General features: G+C 48.0%; 1 protein-coding gene across 7 annotated transcripts in view; it reads left to right on the forward strand.

Moving 5' to 3' along the window:
• Positions 1-23,501, forward strand: part of Glt1d1 (glycosyltransferase 1 domain containing 1) — a 77,305-nt gene extending 53,804 nt beyond the window's left edge. For 3 of the 7 annotated variants that reach the window (XM_030254573.1, XM_006504310.3, XM_006504311.3), the window contains exons 8-11: positions 3,964-4,007; positions 5,117-5,237; positions 8,354-8,452; positions 20,990-23,501. In XM_030254573.1, the coding sequence (XP_030110433.1) occupies positions 3,964-4,007; positions 5,117-5,237; positions 8,354-8,452; positions 20,990-21,151 (426 nt within the window). In that variant the 3' untranslated portion in view covers positions 21,152-23,501. Of the gene's footprint in view, positions 1-2,081; positions 2,147-3,963; positions 4,008-5,116; positions 5,238-5,862; positions 5,989-8,353; positions 8,453-20,989 lie in introns of those variants that run through there. The other 4 variants (XR_377057.2, XM_006504309.4, NM_177005.4 and 1 more) reach the window with 3 other exon arrangements.
• The last annotated feature ends 2,901 nt before the right edge of the window (positions 23,502-26,402 follow it).

Here is a 26,402-nt window from a genome sequence, read left to right on the forward strand (position 1 = left end):
GGAACAAGCTTAGGTCATTGTGCTTGGTGATAACCACCTTTGCCCATTGAGCCATCTTGCCAGCCCAGAAGGGAGCTTTCCCTGGAGGGCTGACTTTCACATTGTAATAGGCTAGGGTTGTGCTGGCATCTGGTTGCTTAATAATTTGAGCATGAGGCCTCAGGAGTGGGAAGTCAAAAGGGGGTTCTCGTGCACAGGACTGTTCTAGTCACTGCGTGGGAGCCAGGGAAGGAGACCGAGGTGCAGCGGAAAGAGAGGCAGAGCGGAAAGAGATAGTGACCCTGGGCGTGGCAGGTAGCAGGCAGGATAGTTTGGTGTGGGGAGTTGTGGCTTCTGGCCAGGACTGTCAGGGGGAGTGAAAGCATTTTAGAGATAGGACACTGGCTGCATCCTAGAGGAGGATGACTCCTGGAGACTGGGATGCAGGTTGGCCAGAGGGAGAACAGTGAGGAAAGTGGCAGGAACTTCATGGGTTTTTATAGGCTGCATGCGCGTGTGTGCACACGGATATGTCTATGTGTGCCTGTGTGTGCACGTGCTCATGGGCTCACTGCGGATGGGTGCAGTTTCCTGTGGGGGACCATCTACCTTTTTTGTTGTCGTTTTGAGAAAGGGTCTGTCGTTGTCCTGGGGTTCACAGACTTGGCTACTATGCTTACTCTCCAGGAAGGTCAAGTGTCCTCCACTCCTTTCCCCCCAGCTAGAAATATGAGCATGTACCGTAATTCTTTATTTAAATTATTTCTTTTGCATGTATGTGTGTGCCTGATTATAATGTGTGTGTTCATATACCTACATATACCCTATATATGTGTGTGTGTGTGTATGTATGTATGTATGTATGTATGTATGTATGTATGTATATAATATTATTCACCACTTGAGTATAGGGGCTCCTGGAGGCCAGCAGATGGTATCAGATCCCATGGAACTGCAGTTACAAATGATGGTTTTGAGTTGGCCAGCATGGATATTGGGAACCTGGTCCTCTGCAAGAGCAGTTAGTACTATTAATTAACCACGGAGCTATCTCTCCATCCCTGACACCTAGATTTTCTTAAAATGTGGTGTCTGGGGATTGAACTCAGGTCTTCATGCTTACAAGGCAAACACTTTACCAACTGGGCCATCTCTCCAGCCTCTGTTCCTTGAGCTTTGTAGGAGAGCTATCTGATGAAACTAAACAGAACCAAGAGAACTTGGCTTCCAGTCTGCCCAGACTAGAACACTGGCCCAATCGTTTTCCTGCTCTGGGACTCTGGTGAAGTTACACAACCTCTTTGAGTCCTCCTGTATAGAAGCGTTCAGTAATGACATTGTTGCTAGAACTAAGTAAATGGTTTTAAAGGGCTTAGCACATGTTTTTCTGGCTTAGGTGGCCACTGAGTATTAATTATAAACAGCTAAAACAGTAGCAATTTGTTGTTCATAGCTATGAGCTCTTCTCTGCACAGATCTTCCTAGGGATAATTGCAAATTCTTATGCATTCATGTTTGATATAATATAACCCCACCAATTTCCAGGCACATAGTGGCCCCAGGGCTGTCAGTAAATGTAACACCATCAGTCCTTAAGCAGGCATCCTAACAGTTGGAAAGATTCAAGGCCCACCACACAGTGCTTCCTGTCAGAAGAAAGCGAAACAGTGTTTCTAGACAAAGGCATTATATCACCTGGCATTATAAAGCGAGCTGTTCCGGCATTTGCTTTCAGCTAGCCAGCGTGCTTGTAATTCATGATGGCTATTGGCACCGTGTAAATGAGAACAGGAATTGAAGCTACTTTCCTTGCAGCCTGGCTGGAGCCATAGTCAGGAGGGGCTGCTAGCATCCCGAATCCCTGAGCTGGGTTCACAACCTTGCTGTGTCTTTGAAGCAAGGTCTGGGCTTAAAAAAAAAAAAAAGTTTTAAAGATGTATTTATATTTTCATTTGTGTGTGTGCATGCAAATGTCATTGAGCTTTCTTTCTTCATTCCTCCTGAAATAAGTTTTCTTTTCTTTTCTTTCTTTCTTTTTTCTTTTTCTTTTTTCTATGTGAATCATGATCTTATTGTGCATGTCTGGATGACTCCCTACATAGACCAGGCAAGCCTCATTCTTACAAGAGATCCACTTGCCTTTGCCTCTCAGATATTGGGATTGAAGGTAAATGTCACAGTCCCCAAGGAGCTGAAGGGGTTTGCAGCCCCCCTAGGAGGAACAACAATATGAACTAACCAGTACCCCCAGAGCTCCCTGGGACTAAACCACCAACCAAAGAGCACACGTGGTGGGACTCATGGCTCTAGCTGCATATGTAGCAGAGGATGGCTTAGGCAGTCATCAATGGGAGGAGAGGCCCTTGGTTCTGTGAAGGTTCGATGCCCCAGTTAGGGGAATGCCAGGGCCTGGAAACAGGAATGGGTGGGTTGGGGAGCAGGGGAAGCAGGGAGGGGATAGGGGGTTTTTGGAGGGGAAACCAGGAAAGGGGAGAACATTTGAAATGTAAATAGAAAAAATATCTAATTAAAAAAAAAAGGTGAATGTCACCATTCCTGGCCCCTATTTTTTTTTTAATTACATTATTATTGACTTCTTTTTTTTGGAGGAGGCAGGTGTGCCATGGTGCATGTGAGTCCTGGATTTTCACCTCAGGTCAGGCTTGATGGCAAGCACCTTTACCCACTGAGCCATCTTTATCTTGGTGACACTAGAGTTTTGTGCTGAAGAATGCTTTTTTTTTTTTCAACTGTTTGAAAATCGTATTCACGGCTGATAATAGTGGCCAGGTGGGAGGCGGAGGGGCCAATCTGACGGGAGTTAGTCAGTTGGGTGTAGCCTGTTGGATGACTCAGGGAAGAGTTTGTGGTGAGTTGCAAGGAGATTGATGAGTCTTCTGCCTCAGGGAAGGGAACTGACCTTGAACTCTGTATGGAGCATGACCTTGAACTTCTAACCCACTTGCCTCCACCCCCAGTCCTGTATCACAGGTGTGCACCTCCAAGCCTAGCCTAGGAGAATGTTTTCTGGAGTCTGCTACTGCACAATGTAGTCCTTTCTCTTTGTGTCTGAATAATACTCACATGGATAAACACGTTTTATAATTCATCAGCCTAGGGGCGTGCCCTTGCTTTTAAAACTGTACTTCTGAGAGGGCTCCTGAAAGCAAACCTCAGTTCCATGGGCTGCTTTGATGAAGGCTTCCCACTCGTTCCCTTGATTGCTTTTTATGACGAATTCCATCTGCATTGTTTAAGAAAGCAAGCCTTTCCCCGAAGGATTGGACAGTTAAATTGTCCTGTCAGTAGGCACTCTCCACTATCCTTTGAAGCCCTTGGGTTTCCCTGGGCTCTACGTTCAGAGAGGATGTCACACACAGACCCTGCCCACTTGTCTTTTCTTATCTTCCTTGTGTAAGGGCTGGACTTGGGCTGTTCGTCTCTTTCTTGTATATTCTTCCTTTCAGAACTACTGGGTGGGCTTTGATCCTGTTAGGATTCGTGTGCTGAAGACTTAGATTTAGGTAAGGCTTGCCCCAGCCCCAGACAAAGTCTTTCAAATATCCCGGGCTGGTTTGGAGTTTGCCACACAGTGGAAGATGGTCTTGAACTCACTGTCCTTTTGCTTTCTTGCATGTGTTGAGGACACCGGCTTTCCATTATCACACCTGGTTTATAGAGTGGTAGGAACTGGACTTAGGGCTGTGTGCACGATAGTTAGTTGCTCTACCATTCAGTCCCACCTGCATAATTGGATTTAAAAAAATTGTGTGTGTGTGTGTGTGTGTGTGTGTGTGTGTGTGTGTGTACACACGTCATGGTGCATATGTGAAGGCAGAGGACAATGCAGTTAGGAGTCAGTTATCACCTTCAACCCCGTGAGTTTCTGGGATCATGTCTAGGTCCTCAGGCTTTTGAGGCAAGGGCCTGTACCTGCTGAGCCATGTGCCACTTTTAAGGGTTTCTTGTCCCTCCTTTTTCCAGGTAGATCCAGTGTTTACAAGGGAAGTGAAAGAGCGGGTGAGGAGGTAAGAATGACGGGCAGGGGCACCTGCAGGTCGACAGCATCTTGCACACTGGGAATTCTGTGTGGCAGAGTGAGCAGTTCAAGGAGCCCCAGCTTACTGACCTCTGATTCTGCTCTAAGCAGGGTTGAAAGTGCAGCCTCCTATAATGTTCCCTGTGACCTCCCAAGGTCATGCTTTGGGTTACGGGGTAGAGGCCAATAAATGGACTCACTCAAAGTGTAAGACACTCTATCTCCTTAGTCATCTGGGGAAAGGCCAGAGCGAAGCACTTGGTTTCGGCTAAGGGTCTTGCTGCAGATCCCAGGCTGGCCTGGAATCAGAAGCCTCTATGTGACTGGGCCCTAGGTGCACGCCTCCATACCTGATTTAGTGAAGAGGTCTTGAAGATGATAGGGTTGTTTTTGTTTTTTGTTTTTTATTTTTTTTTACTAATGACACTGGGAAAAAATGCAATTATTTAAAATAACAAAGATTTGGGGACTGGAGAAATGGCTCAGTTGGTTAAGAGCATTGACTGCTCTTGCAGAGGACCCAGGTTCAATTCCCTGCACCCACAGGATGGCTCACAATCACTTGTAATTCCAGTTCCAGGGCATCTGGATGGGATGCCGTCTTCTGGCCTCTGTGTGTAATGCAGTCACGTGGTACACACACATGCATTCGGTCAAACCCTGATACACATAAATAAATCTTAACAAAGATTTGGAAGGATGAAGGGGCGTCCTTGTATTTAGCTGATGACGGTGCAGACTGCTATAGTCTCTTTGGAAATACTGATCAGTGTATCTGTCTAAATTGCATTTTTTTTTTTCTGCCAATAATAAGGGACCCAGTTTCACTTGATATACAAGTTGGGTCTTAATTGTTTATAAAATTGAGTGGGGCTGAGCTGGGCGTGGTGGTGCACGCCTTTAATCCCAGCACTCGGGAGGCAGAGGCAGGAGGATTTCTGAGTTCGAGGCCAGCCTGGTCTACAAAGTGAGTTCCAGGACAGCCAGAGCTACACAGAGAAACCCTGTCTCGAAAAACCAAAAAAGAAGAAAAAAAAAATGAGTGGGGCTGTGAACAGGGCTGAAACAGCTGCGCTACCTCTGCTCTGTCCTCTTCAGGGCTGCAGGGGTGCGGCTGATCCGAGAGATGTGCCAGGAAGATCTGCATGCAGTGGTGAAGAGCTGCTTTGCGCTGGTCAACAGCTCCGTCTCCGAGGGCATGTCAGCTGCCATCTTGGAGGTAACTGCAGCTCGAATGCCCAGGATGTGGTACCATTCTTTCTCTTCTCCAATTTTTAAAAAGGATTTATTTAAAAATTTTAAGTGACACGTATATATATATATACACGTGTGTCTGTGTGGTCGTACATACAAGTGAGTGCAGTTGCCGGTGGATACCAGATGAGGGCGTCTAGATACCTTGGAGCAAGTATGAATTTGCATCAATTGCTCTAGAAGTGCATGACACGATCTTGTGTCATCTTTGTGTCCGGCAAAGAAGCCTGTGTTCTGTGATAACTGTCAGCCTTGGTCGGGTGCTCAGCCCCAGCCACTGGGGTGGTTTGTCGCCCCCAGAAACTAACTTTTAAACCAGAGTAGAGAAGGTGCCCAATTGTTCTTCCATACACATTCCCCTCTCTGCTCCTATTTCTTAAGAAAAGGCCAAGGGCCTGAAGTTTGCTGAATGGTTTTCTGAGCAGCACACCCTGCTTTCTCTGTGTCGTAACTGCTGTGGCACTCGGCTGGCCTCCTAGGAAAGGCAGCTGCTAGCAATTCCGATGCTCTTGAAGCGTCGTCGCTGTGGCCTTCCTTTGAGAAGGCAAAATAACCTTTGCGAGACCGGCTCTGAAAGAAGTTGATTTTAGGGGGAGTGGTCAGCGTGTCTCTTCAGAATCCCTTCAGATGGCCAGCGTGTTAATCGCGGAACACACGCCCATCCACTGGGCCAGGAAGTGAACTTTTGACCTTTCCGAATCTGCTTTCGGGAGCAGGCAAGTACAAATGACCGTTGGCTAAAATACACGCTTTTCGCAGAAAAAAAAAAACGTGTCAAGAGCAAATGTCAGCCAGATGCACAGTAACCCGGTGATTATTGCTAAAAGCCCGCCAGGCCTTTCCCACTCAAGCATACCATGGATTTGCAATACTAACACCCCCTCAAGCCCCCGCCCAGTAGAATTACCTTAAAGGAGGGAGATGGAGAGATGGCTCAGTTAGTTCAGAGCTTGCTGTGCTGAGTCCAATGCCCAGGACCCACGGGAAAAGCCAGGCATGGTTGCTTTGTGAGTGTAATCCCGGGGATGGAGAAGGCTTGGGGAGACAGGTATACCCCTGGGGCTGGCTGGACACTCAGCCTAATAGAGGCCAGCGGGAGACCCTGTCTCAAAAACCAAAACAAAACAAAACAAGGTGGGCGGTTTCTGAGGACGGCCACGCCAAGTTTTCCTTTGTCTTCTACACATCCGCACATACTCCCCCCCCCCCCCGCCCCCCCATACACAAAGGGTATAAAGGGCTGTCTTCATATTCCCAGTTTTCCTGTTTGGACCACCAACGGAGATGTAGCCAACATGCAGACCAGACCTCTGGGTTAGGTTTTGGGACCTTGGTGGGAGAAGGGTGGAAGATCTAAAGCTAAGAGCGAGCAGGAGCGTGCTTGACTATAGCCAGTCACGCTAGCTCTAGTGATTGGAAAACCTTGAAGGACCCTGTAAGAGAGTTTTAAAATGCTTGTGCCATTTTGGTGCCAAAGTATGGGGGGTGGGCGGTGAGATAGAGAGAGATTGATTTTATGTGGGGGCACGGGACAGGACCATTCCTTATTCTTTTGAAAAGCAAGCCAAAGCTATTTTTCAAGTGTCAGAACTAGAAAGACTTGCTAAGGGCATGCATTTGGGATGTGGAAGCTGTAAGGAATTTTGCAAGGGGCTGGGTGGTCTTTGCATAGACGAAATACACTGCCAGCCGGCCACTGGCCAACCTCACCCAAGCCACTCTCCGCTCAGTTCTGTGAGTTTGTAGGGACACCTTCAGATCAAGACGTTCTCCCATACTAGCAGTGATCAGTCAGAATGGTCACCCATGCCACAAAGTCGCAGCAAATCCTTCTTCGAGATAATAGAGATAGAGATAATAGAGATAGTCTGACTCAGGACTGCCTGGCTGCAATCTCCACACCCTGCAGGTGAGCTGAGCATCCCTAAAGCCTGGCTGTTCTCTTTTTATGGGGTGCAGGTTCCAGCAGCTGTGTTCCTCATGCCATTGGAAGATAAAGACTGGTTCAGCCAGGTGTAGTATATAGCACACACCTTTAATCCCAGCACACTGGAGGCACAGGCAGGTGAATCTATGAGTTCGAGGCCACCCTGGTCTGCAGAGTGAGGTCCAGGACAGCTAAAGCAAGGAGAAAGTTTGTGTCACCTCCCCACGCCCCCACCCCAGGCAGCTCTATTAAGGGTCGGGGGCTGGGCCACAGGTATATTAGAGAGCATGAAGGAGAAGGTCTGCCCACCCCACAAGAGGAGCTTGATCTAGTCTAGGGAGGCCAGGTGAGTCCGTTTTGGAAAAGGGAAGCTGTATGTCTCATGTCCTGGCATTTTGTGTGTCTGTCCCCCAGTGCCGGGCTCTGCCCCTCCTCTGTCTTTCCCTGCCTGCTCTGTGCATTTACTCTGAACTCGAGCAGGCCTATTTCCAAACACCGTCTAGCGCGGGGCTGTGCCAGCTCCGGCTCTGTCAGGACCAACTTCCCAAAGTGTTCGCAGATTCTCAGAGCTTAGCTCTTCTCAGAGTTTGCCATTTTTTTTTAAAAAGAGATTTATTTTTTATTTTAAATGATAGACGCTCGTGGGTGTCTGTGTGGGGGATTGTACACATGTGTGGGGGTGTCCCTGGTGGCCTGGAAAGGGCGCTGGAGCCCCTGGATCTTGAGTCACCAGTGATTGTGAACTGTCATTCAGCTTGGGTACTGTCGGCAACCAAACTCTAATCCTAGGTAAGAGCAGCGAGCACGCTTAACCTCTGAGCCATCTCTCCAGCCCCAACCCAACCACCTTAGGTTTTTGAGAGAGGGTCTTTCACAACCTGGAGCCTGACAAATAGGCTGGACTGGCTGGCCAGTAAGTTCCAGGGGTCCCCCTGGTTTGGTCCCTGCCACCGCACCCCCAGAATTGAGATTATAGGTATGCACCACCATGCCTGGTTATTTATTTATTTATCTATTTTATGAGAGTTCCAGGAGACTGGACTCAGGTCCTGATGCTTGCAGAGCAAGCCCTTTGCCACCTAAGCCATCTTCTTCCGGCCCCCTTGCCTGGTTCTCAGATGCTACCTTCATCCTCATTCCTCCCATCTTCGCAGGCAATGGATTTGGAAGTTCCCGTGCTAGCCAGGAACATCCCTGGGAACTCGGCTGTGGTAGAGCACGGAGTCACGGGACTGCTGTTTTCAAACCCTCAGGTAAAGAGAGTCCTTTCCCCTGTGTTTGCCTCATTGGTGTGAGTTCTGACTATGTGAAGAAAGCTCATGAATTCGGGGTTCTTCTAAGCCTCCCCGCTCCTGGTGGAGGTAGAGCCGTCCAACGTACTCAGTGACTTCTTTTCTCACCCTGGAGGGACACGCAGCATCTAGACTTCCAGGGTACTTCTGACCCGAGGATTTTAGCTCAGCCGGCTGAACGTTCGCTTGGCATGTATAAACCAGGCATGGTGGTGTAAACCTGTCTGTCATAGAACATTCAGGCCATTTTTATGAGGATTTTTAGGAGGATCGGAAGTTTAAGGTCAACCTCTGTTATATAGCTAGTTCAAGACTAGCCTACATGAGATCTTATCTAAAACAAAACCAAAACTAACCCCACAAACAAACAAACAAACAAACAAAACAAAAACTAACGCACAAGGACTTTGCTGGCTAGTCTTCTCCGAAGTTGTTGTCTGGGGGCAGGGTGGAGTAGAAGAAAAGGTCTTCTAGCTACCTGATGCCTTGTGACACAGTGTATTCTGGGGGCTGGGGGCACAGCACCCTGCCTCTCTCATGTTCAGGTCCTCTCAGGTGAGTCTTAGTCCCTGAGTCACAGAGGCAGCCCAAACCTCCCATCCCTGTCACTGCAGAACTTAGAACTTTACTCGCAGATGTGTCTGGACCCACCGTCTTCACGTTGGCTTTACCGACGGATGTTTAGAACAGCAGCCCTTCCTAGTTCTGTGTGGGGAGAGCTGCGATTCTTCACACTCCGAAATAGTGCGCGAGACACGGATGTCACACGTACCCAGTGTATGCTGGGATATGTTGCTTTAAAAACAAATAACGCAAGCTTTAAGGAACTCCAGGCTGGCATTGGCTTTAATCAACCACAGAACTTAGACTCGGATGCAGGGGCAGCTAGAGCAATTTCAAATATGCATTCAAATATGTATGAGAACCAGCACTTCATTTATTAAGAAGAACTGTCCTGTCAGACCACCGGCTTTGGGAGTTAAAATATGTATATGCAGTGCATAGCACATAAATAATGCGTAAGCATAAATGCTCTTTGAAGTCAAGCTAAATATAGTTACTCATTCTGCGTTAACTGTTATTCCTTAATTGAGAACATAAAGAAACCTGGTTTTCCAATGTAGGGCTGGAAATAAAAGACTGAAGTGCTCAGAGAGATTGGGAGATTGGGGCCTGTGCAAGGGGGTGGGGTGCATGGCCAGAAACCTTGGCCAGAGTCTGGGGCTCAGTGGATGGTCAGCAAAGAAGGGGGGTCTTGTTTTGCGGACTATGAAAGTTGAATTTGTCCAGGCACCATGTAAGAGATGAGGGCGAGGACGAGGGAAACCTGTGGATCATACATCAAGCCTGGGTGTGGAGACTGAAGAACGTGGCCATTTTAGATGCTGGGATGAGGCTCAGCTGGCAGAGTGCATGAAGCTCTGAGTTCAAGCACCAGCATTGCCTGAAACTGGACATGGCAGTACGTAACTACAAATCTAGAACTCAGGAGAAGTTCAAGTTCATCCTTGGAGACAGCCGTGCAGTCCAGGGTGCCCAGCCTTTATCTCTTTCTTTGTTGGCACTTTCCTGGCTCCAACCTTCTCCTCAGGTACCCTTTAGAGGGCTCAACCCTTCAAAGTGACAGCCTGCTAGTGGGAAATGGAGATTTGGTGCCCGCTCACTTTCAGGATTTGGGCCTCTGCCGGCTCTGGTTCTTCAGCACCTGAGACAGCACCCGCCCCTAAGCCTTTGTTCTTTGACAGTGAGTGGTAAAAAGTCTTACACTCACCCCTGTGACAGGAGCATAGAAAAGACTCTGTAAGGAAGGGGTTGTATTAGTGTTCTATTGCTGTGGTAAATGCCATGGCCAAAAGCAACTTGGGAAGGAAAAGGTTTTGTGTGCCTTACGCATCCAGGTCACAGTTCCATCACTGAGGAATTCAGGGCAGTTACTGGAGTAGGAGCAGGAGCAGGAGCTCTGCTTGCTGGCTTGCTCAGCCTGCTTTCTTATACAACCCATGACAGCCTTGCCCAGGAGTGGCACCGCTCATAGTGGGCCCCGCTCCCCCACATCGAACAAAAACTAAGAAAATTCTTCCCAGGGATGCCCACAAGACAATCGGATGGAAACAGTTCCTTTATTGAGGTTCCCTCTTCCCAGGTGACAAAAACTAAGCAGTATGGAGCATTTGTTTGGGGATCTTACAAGGAGATCCAACTGAAGCATCTACCTTTACATATCTCTCCATGTCTATATCTATGTCTGTATCTATATGCATATCTCCATCTTTCTATCTCTATGTCTATATGCAATCTCACCATATAGCTAATGTAGAGGTATATCTATCTCTCTATATATATCTAGATAATATATCTCTATATTTATATTCCATACTTATGCCTATATCTATTATTTTTTTTATCTAAAAAGTTGATGACTAAGCACATTTCACTGTCGGGACAGAATAATCTCTGGTTTTGTACACTTCACCTCTGGAAAATTTCAATTTGAAGGAAGCTTCCCGAACCGGCTCAGCATTGATTTCTCATTACCTCAACAATCTGGTTATTTCTCCATTTAAGAAGGAAGGAGTCCAGCGGCTTTCCTAGGTGTTTTTATAGCTCAGTTTTATAGCTTCAAAATTAAGATCTATATGACATTTAATAGAAATCGTGAATTCATATTCTGCCAGGGTTGGGCTCTTCAAGGGCGACTCAAGCTGATCTGCTAGGTTTTCTTTTTGTTCTTTAGACAACTATCAAGAAATAAATTTGGGGATACAAATGGCGGTGGTGGCTAATGTTTATAAAGGACATGCTGTATTTGAGCTCCTATTCTTAGTGGCCAACATGACATGGCTTATGTGTCTCTGTCTCTGTTTCTCTCTGTCTCTCTGTCTCTGTGTCTCTGTGTCTCTGTCTCTCTGTCTGTCTCTCTCTCTCTCTCTCTCTCTCTCACTCACTCATATGAGACAGGGTTTCCCTGTGTAGCCCTGGCTGTCCTAGAACTTACTTTGTAGACCAGGCTGGCCTCAAACTCAAAGATCCTCCTGCCTTTGCCTCCCAAGGGCTGAGATTAAAGGTGTGAGCCACCTCTGTACAGCCAGCTTATGTTTAAAATACACACACACACACACACACACACACACACTGTCTATGTAGCCCAGGCTGTCTTCAAACTCACTATATAGCCAAGCATGACCTTGAATGTCCGATCCTCCTGTCCACTCCGTCCCACCTCCCTGCTGCAGAGATTATAGATGGCCACCGACACACTGAGCATATGTGGTACTAAGGATCAGACTTAGGCCAACCGTGCAATCTATCTACTGAGCCGCACCCTCTTCTCAAGGCTATGCCTTTCTTAAAGACATCTTTTTCTTTAAGCAGGGATGGCTTTGATTGTGTTTGGGGAAAGCAAGGTACTCTGGGAAATGCCATTCTCAAACTTGTGTCCTACCTGGAAGGTAGCAGCGCTCAGGAGTCCTGTTCCCATTTGAAATCCACAGTGGCGTGTAGGCACACTCGGTTGTGTGCTGTTCCTTCATCCAGAAGATGGAGATAAGACTCTTCCTTTTGGAAGTGGCAGATGCCGTGCCAATCGCTTTGAAGAAGATGTTTGAATCATTGAATCTAGAGAGATTTCACATTGAAATTTAGAGCCAGCAGGATCGCTCAATGGTAAAGGCACTTAGCACTGAGCCTAAAGATTTGAGTATTAGCCCCTGGGACCTAAATGGTGGAAGGAGAGGACAGATTTCTGTAAGTTGTCCTGTGACTTCTATATGTTAAAAAAAAAAAAAGTGCAACCCCCCCACCCCCCCAGAAGTTAGTTAAACAGTCAGTAAGCATCCAGTCCCCTATCCCTGTGCATGTGGATGCTCACCGGCCCCCAGCGGAATAGACCAGGACTGTAGTGTTGGACAGAGGGGCCCTGGGCCTTGGCTGGGTTTCTCGGAAGAGTCCAGCCCAGGTGAGGGATGTAGAAATGGTTACATAGGCACACGAAAGCTAGCACTCATTCAGACATATACTTATGCAAATATGTCCCATTCCCCCCCACACATGTTGATAGGTGCTCTCACCTCTTTCTGTCTCTGTGACTCTGTCCCCCTCCATTCCTTCATCCTCCCCTCCTTCCCCCTCCCTCCCTTCCCCCTCCCTCCCTTCCTTTCTCCCTTCTGCTTCTCACCTAACACCTTCCTCTCCCCACACACAAAGTGAAGTCTCTCAACCTTTATCCACCCTGGTTTATCAGGAGAAGGGACATTTCCCGACTGAGGCCCACAGCTGCCCCATGCTGGCAACAGATGGCACAGTCTGGCAGAACTGAAGCCCCTAGTGACCCATGGAACCTGGGCTTGATGAATGTGGCTGGATAGAAAGGGCCACCAGATGGGGCTCATGCCTCAGGAAACATGGAAACTGCACCTGGGGTGAGCTCTGGCCTGGACCTCAGCATCTCTTAGGCTTGGTGTAGGCCTGAGTACCAAGGCATTGAGGGCAACATCAGGAGAATCTTGCTTGTCAAGAAGTCTCCCAAAACACGAGGGGGAGAAGGTACATGGTTTCTTTAGTGACCTCCATGGTGTCCTTACCATCTTCTGCACAGTCACCTGCCGACTCGCAAACTTGCCTCTTTGTTGCTGAAGAAGCAACGATGAGTTAGGGATGGGCCTGCAACCTGGGAAAGGAGCCAGTGTGACCCAGAGGGACAGAAAGGGAAGGGTTCTCTTTCCTTCCTTCCCTTACTCTTTCAGTACCCTGTACTTACATCTACCTGTACCCTATGAGGGCTCAACCAATCCCACTGCAGGATCCTTCTTCAAGCACAGAGATGTGTGGATAGCTTTGGTACCCAGGTGTAGGGCAGATCTAATGGCATCCTTGCCCCTGGCTGAATCAGAGCAGAACAGTACTGTTCCATGAGAGGTCAGCACCCTGGAAGTCATCAGGTGTCCCTTAGAGGACACCCTTGGGCTGTCACTGGAAGGGTAATGCTGGAGGAGAAGGAGGGGGCTGCAAGCAGGCTCAGTCACCTGCCTGGTGCCTCTGCTTGTGTTTCCTACTGTCCCCACGTACTGTGAATTCTGCCTCCACGACAGAGCCGAACCCAGTGTCTATTGTGTCCCATCTCTGTCAGGTAGCACTTGATCCTGATAGGGCTATTTATCTCAGCAGCCACTTCCATTGTAGTGCCTTTCCTGGCCCTGAGCAAAGGAACCTGTTTGAAATAGTGGAGATTAGTCACATGTCTGAGAACACCACTGTGCTTCCCATTTTATACAGGGAGTGCTATATGTGCTAGGCTATACTGCCTCCACCCCCCCAACCCCCCATCACACCCACCATGCTCTCCTCTGCCCAGACCCACTGGTTGTGGCCCACAGGGGCTGGTCTCTGTGCAGAATGGCCTTCTCATGCTAGCTCCTCTGCTGGAGAGCTCTTCTTGGCCCAGGGAACAGCTGGCTTCCCACCATAGCACCAGATCCACAGTTTTCCTTCCTTCTTTTAATCATCTGTGAATGAGCCAGCTGCCTCCTCATCCATCCCAAGCTCCTGGAGGCCAGGGCTGAAAGATGAGGAGGAGAGCTGTGGAATGCTGTCTGCTGGGCAGGATGTGGTCCTGGTACCCACGAACTGGCAACGGCTATGTGCCTTGGTTACGTTCCTGTTGTGGTGATAAAACACCACGACCAACGCAACTTACAGAAGAAAGTGGTTAATTGTTTATATAGTTCTAAAGGCTTAGTGTCCATAATGGTGTAGATAGCACGGCACACGGGGCAGAAGCAGGAAGCTGAGAGCCCACATTCTTGGTTGCAGTCACAAAGCAGAGGACACATTAAAAGTGGCTGTAGAGTCCCCTTTCATCTCAAAGCTCGTCTCCCAGTAGTCTGCTTTCTCCTGCAAGGCTGTACCACTTAAACCTCCCCGAACAGCGCCACCAACTGGGGACCAAGTGTTCAGACGCCTAAGACAATGCCGGGGGTGGGGGGCATGTCTCATTCAAGCCACCACACTCAGTTACCTACATAAGACCGGTACAAGATCAGGCCACACAAAACTCCAGCACAGAGGGGGAGGGGCTCCAAGGGATGCAGCCCTGGCTGAGGAGCTATTGGCAGTTGATGGCTGTGGGGGCAGGGGAGAGTAATGCATTCTTGGGAGTATGTGGTAATTGGTAGGATGCTCACAACCCAGTGGATGATCCTAAATTATGTGCTACTAATTTTAGTGAGGGTTTTTTTTTTTTTTTTTTTTTTTTTTTTTTGCTTTTTGTCTTAAAAGAGGGAGATGAAGCTGAGATGTGTTAAGGGCTGGGGTGAGAGAGTAAATAGGATTGAGATACTTTGCATACATATAGAAGATTTTCAATGAATACATTTTAAATGTTCCTTTCCTTTCTTTCTTTCTTTCTTTCTTTCTTTCTTTCTTTCTTTCTTTCTTTCTTTCTTTCAGAAAGGATACAGTCTCCACCAAAAGAGAGGATGACAGGGAAAGAGAGTAACCTCTAGGAACAGTTCCTTTCATGCCCCAAGACAAACAATGGTTGTTTGTATCACTTAAAAAAAAAAAAAAAAAAAAAAAAAAACCAAACAGCAGAGCGTGGTGGTGCATGTGGTGGCGCACGCCTTTAATCCCAGCACAGAGGCAGGTAGATTTCTGAGTTGGGGCCAGCCTGGTCTACAAAGTGAGTTCCTGGACAGCCAGGGCTATACAGAGAAACCCTGACTCGAAAAACCAAACCAAACCAAACCAAACCAAACCAAACCAAACCAAACCAAACCAAACCAACCCCAACAACAACAAAACAACTTTTTTTGCAGGTGTCTGAGCAAGGCTCTGCATACCTGCAACCCTGGAGGTAGCTTTGGTCCGCTACCTTTTCATTTTGTATAGTTGGCTGTATCCTTTGTGTTTCTGAGTGACTTACTGAGTGTGCTCCGTACCCCCCTCCACTGACTACTCACTGGGGGGATGGGAGACACGTGGTTTTCCTAAGGCTGACTTATAGGCATCCATACTCATTCACGTCTGAGCTCTCTGAAGACCTGTGTTTCTTTGCATGGTGTTTATTCTCATTTTCTTAAGTGTGTGTGTGTGTGTGTGTGTGTGTGTGTGTGTGTGTGTGCTTTCTCTGCCTTTTACTGATCTCCGTCAGCAGCTTTCAAGGGGGCATCACTGGTCCTAGAGAAAGCCCTTTCCTCAAGGCCTGCTTAAGTCAGCACTTTGGTGACATGAGTCTGTGGTGACAGTTCTGTGGAACCTGGGATTGCTCCAGGTTGGCTGACTGCAAATCAACCTCTGTCCCCATTTAGTGTGTGCACTCCACAGACATGTCCCTGAAACCTTTATTCTGTAGTTCTTCCATCTGTCTGGTGTGGTGGCCCGTGGTAGGTTAGAGATATACAGACTGACATTACACACATAGCCTGGACTCGTGTGAGGCCATGGAGTATGGACCAGTCACAGACATCATAGCTCCTGACCCTTGCCATGATCCCTCATCTTTGCCATGGCTCCTGACCTCTGCCAGCTTCTGCTGGTTGGGTCGTAAGTCTCAGGTTTTCTCTGTGCGTGAGTCAAGAGAATGGGTTGGGCTCACCCCACAGCACCATAGTCAGTATGGACAAATAGGGTCATCCATGTGAGTCTTTTCCTTAGACCACATTACATTAAAAGCTGGTTCTGTCATCTGAGAGGAAGGAAAAAGTAACTTCTGGGCTACAACACTGGGTATTCATGGCTGAGTCCCATGTGGGCACTTCTGCTGCTCCAGCTGAAGCCAGCCGCTCACCCAGTAAGCCCAGTGATGGTTGTGCTACAGCTGAGCTGGCGCTAAGTGGTCCAGAATGGCCTTCCTCTTGCAGTGGCCTGACAATCCCATCCTTGATGTGTCATCCTCAGTGAGGCTGCCCCAAGCAAGTTTCTGTGTCATTTTCCAAGGTGACTTGGAGTGAGAAAAGCAAAAAAAACCCAAACCTAGAGTTTACTTCTAAAATGCACTAAAGACTCCTTCTTCAAAGCTTTGCCTACAAGTGGAAACCACCACACAGACACAGCACACTGAGAGAGGTAAGGCCACTTGTCTACCTGCAGTCACAGGGTATGGGGAGTGAGCCTCGACCCCAACAGGAGCCACAAAGCAAAGACCGTTCTATAAGGCGATGGGGGACTTTATAGACAGTCCTTGACCAGGAACAAATAGGTGGCAAATGGCTTAGCCACTTACAGGAACAGTATCCAGGCTCAGTAGATAGTCACTGCAGGGAAAACTTTTCCTTCCTTCCTTCCTTCCTTCCTTCCTTCCTTCCTTCCTTCCTTCCTTCCTTCCCTCCCTCCCTCCCTCCCTCTCTTCCTCCCTCCCTCCCTCCCTCCCTCCCTTTCTTTTTTTTTTGGGGGGGTTCTGGTTATTTCTCTTCTTTCCTTCCCCCTCTTGCCCATTCATTAAGCCAGCCATAAGTTGCATCTGATATCTAGCTTCCGTCTTTTCTTTCTTCAAACCCTCTTTTCCAAGACTTCACTGCTATAAAAATAAATAAATAAATAAATAAATAAGTTGGGTACTTTATAAGAACCTATCCACCATCGCTCAGGATTTTGTTCTAAAATTATCCTGGGTCCTGTGGTGACAGTAAGCAAGGGCCCTGATTTCAGCCCAGTCCTTCACACCAGATAAATCACAGATATGGCCGGCGTTGTAAAGTAATATTCCCAAGTGCTAAGCCTGTCGAATAATTTTAATATGAATGCTATTCTGACACGTGGTAGGAATAAATATGTTATTTTTTAATGGTGAAAAGAACACCAGCTTACTAGAAAATGTGTACATAATACATAAAAATAAAATCCCACCCACATAAATGTTGCTATTTATATTGCCAACCATAAAAGGCATTCAACATTTAATTAACAATATTTTTGAGGATAAGTGGCTGTTTCCTCTTGTCTGGAAAGTGCTTTGTGTTAATCTCAGGCACTGTCTCCTGGTTGGAATTTACTCAACCTGAAGTAGAGTAAGGTTACAATAGTAATTAAGTGTGCATGAGTTTCTGCATGAGAGTCTTAGACAAGTAGACAAGTGTGTGTGTGTGTGTGTGTGTGTGTGTGTGTGTGTGTGTGTGTGTGCGTGCACAAGTATGCATGCAGGTGGTGGAGTGCCTGTGGCAACATCAGCTGTTGTTCCCCTTGTTTGTTTGTTTTGTTATGACAGGGTCTCTCATGGGCTTTGAATTCACAAGGAAGCTAGGCTGGCCTGCCTGTGAGCCCCAGGGATATCCTCCTGTCTCTGCCTCCCTGGTGCTGAGCGACTACACATGTGTGTAGCCACGTAGAAGTTCTTTCTAGTGGGTGCTGGGGATGGAAACTCAGGTCCTCATGTTTGCAAACTCAGCACTTTCCTGACTGCGGCCCCGCCCCTGCCCCAGATTCTATAGCAACTGCCACCACTGCTCTGGCTGACAGTTGAGTCCCAGCTGCAAGCCTCTTTGTCTCCCTCAGGAAGGGGAGTCTGTGAACTTAAACCCAGGCCTCCTGGCTCAGCATTCCTTGCAAGCCGTAGTAAATAATGAATGCTCCCCTCTCTTCCTAAACAAGCTTTGATATCAGAATACATCTTAATTTTTCTAATTAGGAGAGGCTTTGAAATTAAGTAGTGGTCAGCAGGAGGCTCCCGATGCATCAATTAATAATGCACACATGGTCTGAAGGGAAGCTACAGGAGTGGAGGCAAGAAAACAAAACCGAGGACCTTCTCATGCTCCCTGCATGCAGCCTGAGGGGGTGGTGGCCTTTGCTCATTCACAGAGAGGAAACTATGCCGACTCCACGATAGCCTTCAAATTGGCAGTTAAGGAGACTAGGCCTAAATCTGTTTCCAAGAACTGGGCAATTCCAGGCAGGTCCAGGCCTCAGAAGCTGCCCCGCCACCTGCTCTGAGGCAAGGACAATGGGTCAGCAGCAGTTTCCAGACCTCCTCAGCTACTCCCCCCCCCCGCCCCCCCACCTCGCCTAATAGTTCTGGAATGCCTGGAGATAGAGTAAGATAAAGTGCATCTACCCCGGGATTCTTCAGCAACAGTTTCCAGGCCCCCCATCCTGGTAACAGTTCTAGACCCCTGAATTCCCCTAATGTGCTTTAAGTCAGGCCTGCGAGCTCACTTGGTGGTCTCTCTCTCTATCTTGGTAATCAGAGACTCCAGCACACTGGACTTCTGCAGAATAAAACACTCTTTGTGTTTATATATTATTTGGGTCCAGGATATCATTCTACAGTGGATCATAGACCCTCACAACAGCTGGCCAGTGTGAGCTCAGAGATGGTAACCAGCGTGTCGGAAATCACACAGCAGAGAGAAAAGGTGCAGAATTGGAACCCAGAATTGGCCCTGGGTCCCAGAACTTCCTTCTGCACCAGGCATTGCCTGTGGCATAACAAACTTCTCTGACCCCAGTATGTGAGCCGAGCGTCTCTAGCTATGGCCATAAAAGAGGGAAGAAATTGTGACTCCTGAATCACTGCAAAGAAAGTGATTATTGATATTAACTACAATATTAATGTTATATTTATATATCATACATAATACTGGATATTTTATAATATTAAATGTATGGCATTAAATATAATATTAATTCATATATTTATATTTATATATATTTCAACTGAATTAAAAGCCAAAAGAAAGGGGGGCAGGTTTATTTGGGAATGGGCTCCTGGGTGAGTTCACCAGTCCCTGGGGATGAGAGCAGGGGTGGGGATGAGGACTGTGGGGGTGGGGTGGGGGTTGTCATTGGCATACTATGGTGTGGAAGTTTCTTAAAGACTGTAAAGGAGGGAGAATGGTGTGTCTGCCACATGCTGGGCTTGTGTGGGGATGGGGCATGGGGGGGTGTGGATGTTGCCTGCTGGTGACTTCAGATGAAGGCGGTTGGGATAGCTGTCAGGAATGCAGGACTGGGCTTTCTGTCACCTTTTCCATTCCCAGGCTTTCCAAGTGGGTGCGGTTGGAGAGAGACGGAGGAATAAAACTTGCTGGGCCAAATCCGGGATAAGCCAGGGACTCCCAACCAAACACAAGTCCATCCTCAGGGAAGCCAAGAACTCAAACAGGGCGGGAACCTGGGCGTGGGTGAGAATTTAAGCAGAGACTGCTTACAAAAGCTACTTATAGTTGGGCGTGGTGGCCCATGCCTTTAATCCCAGCATTTGGGAGGCAGAGGCAGGCGAATTTCTGAGTTCGAGGCCAGCTTGGTCTACAAAGTGAGTTCCAGGACAGCTGGGGCTACACAGAGAAACCCTGTCTTAAAAGACCAAAAAAAAAAAAAAAAAAAAAAAAAAAAAAAAAAAAAAAAAAAAAGCTGCTTACAGGTTTGCTCTCCATGCTCAGCCTGCTTTCTCAGGACCACCTGCCCAGGGGAGGCACCATTCAACAGTGGGCTGGGCCATCTCACATAAAGTATTATTATTAGTAGTAGTATTAGTAGTAGTATTGTTATCATTATAAAATACTTCATAAACTTGCCCTCAGGCCAAAAGAGGCATTTTTCTCAACTGAGGGTCACCTGAAAAGACATCAAGTTGATACAGATCTAATCAGGACACTCTATATCCCGTATCAACCATGAACCAGTTACAGATTGTCAGGAAGGGGTGAGTCCCAGTCTTATGCAGGTGAACTATAACTGTAACATTCCACAACCCGGTACCCCTTCCTCCAGCTCTTACCATCTTAACATCCCACATGGTGTTCCCTGAGCCTGGAGGGTGTGGTGAACACTTCCCACTTACCGCTGAGTCACTTATATCTTCACTCTGACCATGTGCAAGTCTCTGCGTAACCACCGCCTACTGCAGAAATAGGCCAAGAGATGATGATTCTCGTTGGACTAAGGAAGGCTGGGGAAGAGCCTGATTGACAGCTCCAGGGTTTCCGGTGGACATTCTTGGCGGGTGTTTATGGGCACAGATCTGTGGGGATGTGCGTTTGTGTGTGTGCTGCTTGAAGGTACAGGTCACTGCAAAGCTGCTATGAGAATAGTGTGAATTCATGGTTGTGGGGGTAGTGCACCCTGGTGTGTGTGTGTGTGTGCATATGCGTGTGTGTGTGTGTGTGTGTGTGTGTGTGTGTGTGCGTGCGCGCGGGAGTGTACGCATCCTTGTGCATTTTATCCACTGAACCATCTTGCCACCTGACATATACAATGTTTCTTTTTTTGTTTTGTTTTGTTTCTTTTTTTTTTTTTTTTTTTGGTTTTCTGCGACAGGGTTTCTCTGTGTCGTCTTGGCTGTCCTGGAACTCACTCTGTAGATCAGGCTGGCCTCCAACTCAGAAATCCGCCTGCCTCTGCCTCCCAAGTGCTGGGATTAAAGGCGCGCCACCACGCCCAGCCACAATGTTTCTTAATCCTAATGCTTGCGTTATTCTGATCCTGCTCCCTCAAAGTGATTTTTCTCCAGGGTTCCCCCTGCACCCATCACGCATATGCGTTTCTCATCCACTTCCTGTCTTTCAGGAGTTCATTCAGTTGGCAAAGAGACTGGTTAGCGATCCCGCACTGGAGAAGGAAATCGTGACCAACGGAAGGGAATACGTGAGGACGCATCATTCCTGGCAGGTGGAGAGAGACACCTACCAGCGCCTCATCAGGAAGCTAGAGACGAACTTGGAGGATTAAATGATGGAAGTCCGTGCTCACCACATCTGTCCCAACAACCATCAGGTGCTCAGCTCGGGGCAGATGCCAAAAGATGGGACCCAGTCCTGGACCACTGGAATCCTAGAGTCCCCAGGAACACATCCAAACCCCACCCCACCCCAAGTCTCTTCCTGTTTGGCAGACAGTTCTGCTGTGCTTACAGCTCAGTTCTGGATGGACTTATAGCTCACTTCTGAAAGTGCTTGTGACTCAGTCCCAGAGGTGTTTACAGATCAGTCATCAGTGGGCTTGTAGGCTCACTGCTCAGTCCCAGATGGGTTTGTAGCTCTGTGCAGGAGATGGAGGTGCATCTCAGGGGCCTTTGGAGGACTGTTTCAAGGACTGCTTTTACAACGTATGGAGGCTTATTTATAAGCAACAAAACCCAAAAAGGCCAGGATTGTCAATGGAGTGGAGCTGGCAGCATTTTTGATATGATCTTGATCAACAAGCCATCATGGGACAGGGGGGTGGCGGGGGTTGGTAGGGAGGCGGGCTGTGGTTGGCATGCTAATTAGCTCTGGAGAGGCTATGAATGTATCATGTTGTGTCACTTCTCACTAGTGTACCTGAGAGCCCAGCTTGCTTTCCAGAAGAGGCCCTGCCCCCCCTGTATGACATCACAGGGAGTCTGGCTCTCAAGATGGAGGCTGGGAGCCTTAAATTCAATGTGGGTGGTCATTCCTCTTACTGCTAAGGAATTGAGAACAAGTGTTGATTGAGTCACAAGACTCCAGACAATGGTGGGACCCAAGACTGTGACAAGAGGTCACTGGGGTATGAGAAGTCAATCTGGGTAGTGGGGGTATCTTTCGATGGGATCTCCCTACAACAGCGCTCCGTTCCTCCAGCAACCCTTTTGTTGAATTTCAACAAGGCTGTGCTACTGTGAGCAGGACGTGCAATGGCCACCTGTGTAAGCAGCTTGGAGGAGGAGGAGGAAGAGGAGGAAGAGGAGGAGGAGGGGGAAAGGGAAGGGGAGGAGGAGGAGGAGGGGGAAGGGGAGGGAAGGAGGAGGGGGGGGGACCGCAGCCAATAGCCACACATGAGTATCAGACTGTGGAGGGAACGGAGGAGGAGTCAGAACCCATATCATACTTGCTCCAACTCAGAAGGCACATCTGGGCCTTTTGCATTTCATAGCAGCAGCAAGCATCTCCTTTTTAGAGAAGCAGGCTGGAAGGAAGCAAGCTTTGTAAACCAGAACATCAGGGATGAAATCAGAGCCCGATTCGATAGAGGATGTAATTCTCGGCCTTTATTCTGTACCTCAGATTCAGCACCGGCACTTTCACGTAGGCTCCAGCAGAGGCAGCAGCAATCCCTCACTGCTCGAGCTTCAAGCATTTGCAAGGCGCACTGAGAAATGTGTCCATTTCCTTGGCCCTCAGCCTGAGCTGGGGGTCTTACCTCTCTGGGCACAAGAAGGGGTGGGGGTAGAGGGGCGTGGAGAGAATCACGAGGCCTGAATCTCCATAGCAGCTCCTCTGAGCCCAGAGTTCAAACCCACCTCAGGAGAGGTGTGTAGAGGTCAGGTATCACGGTTGTTTACAAAAAACAGGATGCTCCGGAATGCTTGCCTCTCCTTTGCCCAGGGATGACATCACTGCCTGACCACTGTGCCAGCATCTCTAAGCTACATCTGCAAATGCTCCTTGGGGAAGGAAGGTTTCTTAACTAATAAAGCGTGTTACCATCAGCTATATATATCTATTTTTTAAAGCTGCTGTTTATTTATTCCAGAAGCACCTCTTGTTGGGAGCAGCCCCAACACCCCACCCCACCCCTGCAACACGGTCCCCAAGAAAACAAATACATTACTCGAATTTCTGATCAGAGGGGTTGGACACGAACTTATACTGAAGTGTAACAGCTTTCCCTTTCCGTACCAGACACTTGAAGAACATAAAGAGGAGCGGTTTCTGCAGACTCAACAGTTTGGAGGTTCTAGTCTATGCCTGGTTGGCTCTGTTTGGTATCCAACCCCAGGACAAGGGACAGGGGTGCCTATTTTACATACTGAAGCAGACCTGGCCTCCAGGTTTTCCCAGCATCCCTCAGACCCTACCTGGCATATCCTGCCCCCAACTCTGAACTTTCCAGCCCAGGGGCTGGGCTGCCCTTCCCCCCAGAAGCTCCTCCCTATATAATCCAGACAGTTTTGGTCTCTCTCCTCTTCTCTCTCTGTCCACGCATGCGCATCCCCTTCTTTCTCTCTCCTCCTGCCCCCTCCTTCCTTTCCCATTGCAACTTCCCTGGTCTTGATCCTTGGGGCCAGAGAACTCGCCCACCGGAAAGCAGCTTCCCAATAAACCTGCCTTTAATATAATCTAATCTGGCTTGAATTGGCTCATTTCACCGGCGGCAGAGGCAGAGAAATAACCTATCAGGTTCTATTGCTCCAAGTCTGGGCAAAGAAGCATTTCGACAGGACTGATTGGCAGAGTAAAAAATGCACTCTTCTCAACTGGGAAATGAAAGTGAACGAGGAGGTAGTACCGAGTGCAGATAATGACCTAAAGACCATATAGTAGGCCCTGTCTCTTAAAGATTCCGCCTCATCTGAAAAAAAAAAAAAAAAAAAAAAAGATTCCGCCTCCTCAGAGGGGCACATTGCAGCTGTCCTTTCAAGTGAGCCTGTGGGGTAGACAGCTGCAGGCCTCTATGTGGGGGACACCTCCACACAGGCCCGGAAGGGAGGTTTGCAAATGTTCGAACACTGAAGTATCTTGCCTTTGACAGAAATGCTCAGAGTTGCTGCAAGGCCTCCCTGGAAGGGCTCCTTGTAACTGAATTTGCTTCCTGTCTCATTTATCCACAGCTTCCTAGCAGCTCGGGGGACATGTCTCTGCCTATTTTGTGCCAATGTGGCCGAGCATGGCAGACAGTCTAGTTAATGCACGAGGCACAGAAATGAACCGGTTAGTGGGTCAGACTCTGAGGCTCTGCAGTTGCAGCCCGCAAGAGCCTGAACGAGTGCTCACTGTCCCATGATGGAAGAGCAGAGCTGAGCTGGAGATACACAGAACACAATATATGAGGGGAGTTAAACTAACGCTTTTATAAGCAACCCACTCCTGAGAGGACCCCTTTTCCCCAGGACTGGCATCAACCTCCTCTTAAGGGGTGGCCCAAGTGCTTCTCCATTGGCCCCACCTCCCATCACCACTGAGAACTGGGATTCCAACAGGTGGCTGGGTGCAGTGGACAACAACTGTAATTCCAGCACTTGGAGGAGGTGGGAGGTTAGAGCAGTGGTCTAACCTTACTGCTGTGACCCTTAATACAGTTGTCTTAGTGACCCCCAACCATAAAACTATTTCCATTGCTATTTCATACCTGTAATTTTGCTGTTATAAACTGTAATGTAAACATCGGATATGCAGGATATCCGACATGCTAATCCTATGAAAGAATCATTCAACCCCCACAGGGGGTCAAGACCCTCAGACTGAGAGCCACTGCATTAGAGCATCAGTGGTCCCCAGAGGGACCAAACTACTGGGAAAGTTCTCTATCCAATGGCGGCCACTCAAGAGAGCATCTCCCAACCCTGCCTGAGTTCAAACAATGTATGCACTTAGCTGGTTTCCCAGGTGGGTGCTTTAGAAGCTCAGAGAGAAATCAGCCTGAACTTAAAGATCCACAGAACAGCTGAGATGACCGCTGCCAACCCACACAATCTGTCTGAACAGGACACAGGCTACGTTTTCAGATTGGGCGGTGTGGGGGGGGGGGGGTCTTACTATATATGGTTCTGGTTGGGCTGGAACTTGCTATGTAGACCAGGTAGTCCCCGAACTCAAAAGATCTGTTTGCAAGCACTACCACATCCAGCAAAGGGCCAGGTTCTTTTACAGACTTAACTTTATTTATTATTATTGTTGTGTGTGATGTGTGGATGTGTTGGGTGTGGGCAGACGCGCCACTGCGTGCCTTTCAGGAGTTGGTTCTGGGGATTGAACTCACGTCAGCAGGCTTGCATGGGAAGCTCTTTTACGTGCTGAGTGGTGTCGCTGGCCCAGAGACCAGTGTCTTATGGAAAGTGAGGTGATTCTGAGAAAAGCTGGGCTGCGATTGGTTCTGAAGGGTGAGCCTCCAATTGATGAGAGGCTAAGTCTCTTCCATGAAACAAACTTAGTTGATGTGGCTATAGTTAAAACCACGAAAACAGAATCAAGAAATACTTCACTTAAACAGGTAAACAATGAATAATCATGCAACCAGACCACAGGATGCTCTCTAGAGTGTTTCTGCTCAGACGCACCCAGAGTGGCCTGCCTCTTGCTAGCCTTACCAGCTTTTCACAGCCCCTCATACCTGTTCTCTCTCTACTCACCATGATAGAATCCTTAACAGAAGCAACCAAAGGGAGGTTTCTTTTGGCTCATGCTGCCAGGGTGTTCAGTCCACCATGGAAGCTGGGTGGTTCTGTCTGTGGCAGTAGGGGCTTTGGCCTTGCTTGTTCACACTTTGGATGATTAGAGAGCTGGTGTAGAAAAGCTAAGGCAGACCATTATCCTCAAAGATATATTTCCAGTGGCCTGCAGCATCAGCCATGACTCTAATCCTAAGGTTTCACAGCTTCTCCAGAAAGTGCCATCAGCTGGGTTGTCCACCACACAAATCAATGTGGACGGCTCTCAGTCAACTGCAGCACACACACACACACACACACACACACACACACACCATTTTGTCAAGTCCAGCACTTCCCGACTCCCGACATCTGCAGTTCTGCTTTACAATCCAAACAACACACTATTTCATTTATTTAGATTTCTTTTTATTTGTGTGCCTCTTTGTGAATCTGCATGGGTCAATGTGCATTCGGAAACCTGAAGAGGGCAGTAGAGGATATGAGAGTCCTTGGAGCAGGAGTTACAGGTGACTGTGAATTGTCTGATATAGGTGCTGGCAACTGAACCCCGGTCCTCTCCAAGAGCAGTAAGTGCTCTTAACTGCTTAGCCATCTCTCCAGCCCCTGGGGTAGTATTTAAAATGATTTAAACATTTTAAACACTCACAAGAGGGACCAACTTAACAGGACTATGGGAGAAGACTCTGGGGGCATTGTGTTTGACACCAGAAAAACAAAACAAAACAAAACAAAACAAAAACAAAAACACAACAACAACAACAACAACAACAAAAAAAAAAACTAGGGGATGGGGAGATGGTTCAGTATGTAAGAACACTTGCTAAATGAGCCTAAGGCTCTGAGTTTAGA

The sequence above is a fragment of the Mus musculus genome, chromosome 5 (assembly GCF_000001635.26).
Source record: "Mus musculus strain C57BL/6J chromosome 5, GRCm38.p6 C57BL/6J".
Classification (NCBI taxonomy): Eukaryota; Metazoa; Chordata; class Mammalia; order Rodentia; family Muridae; genus Mus; species Mus musculus.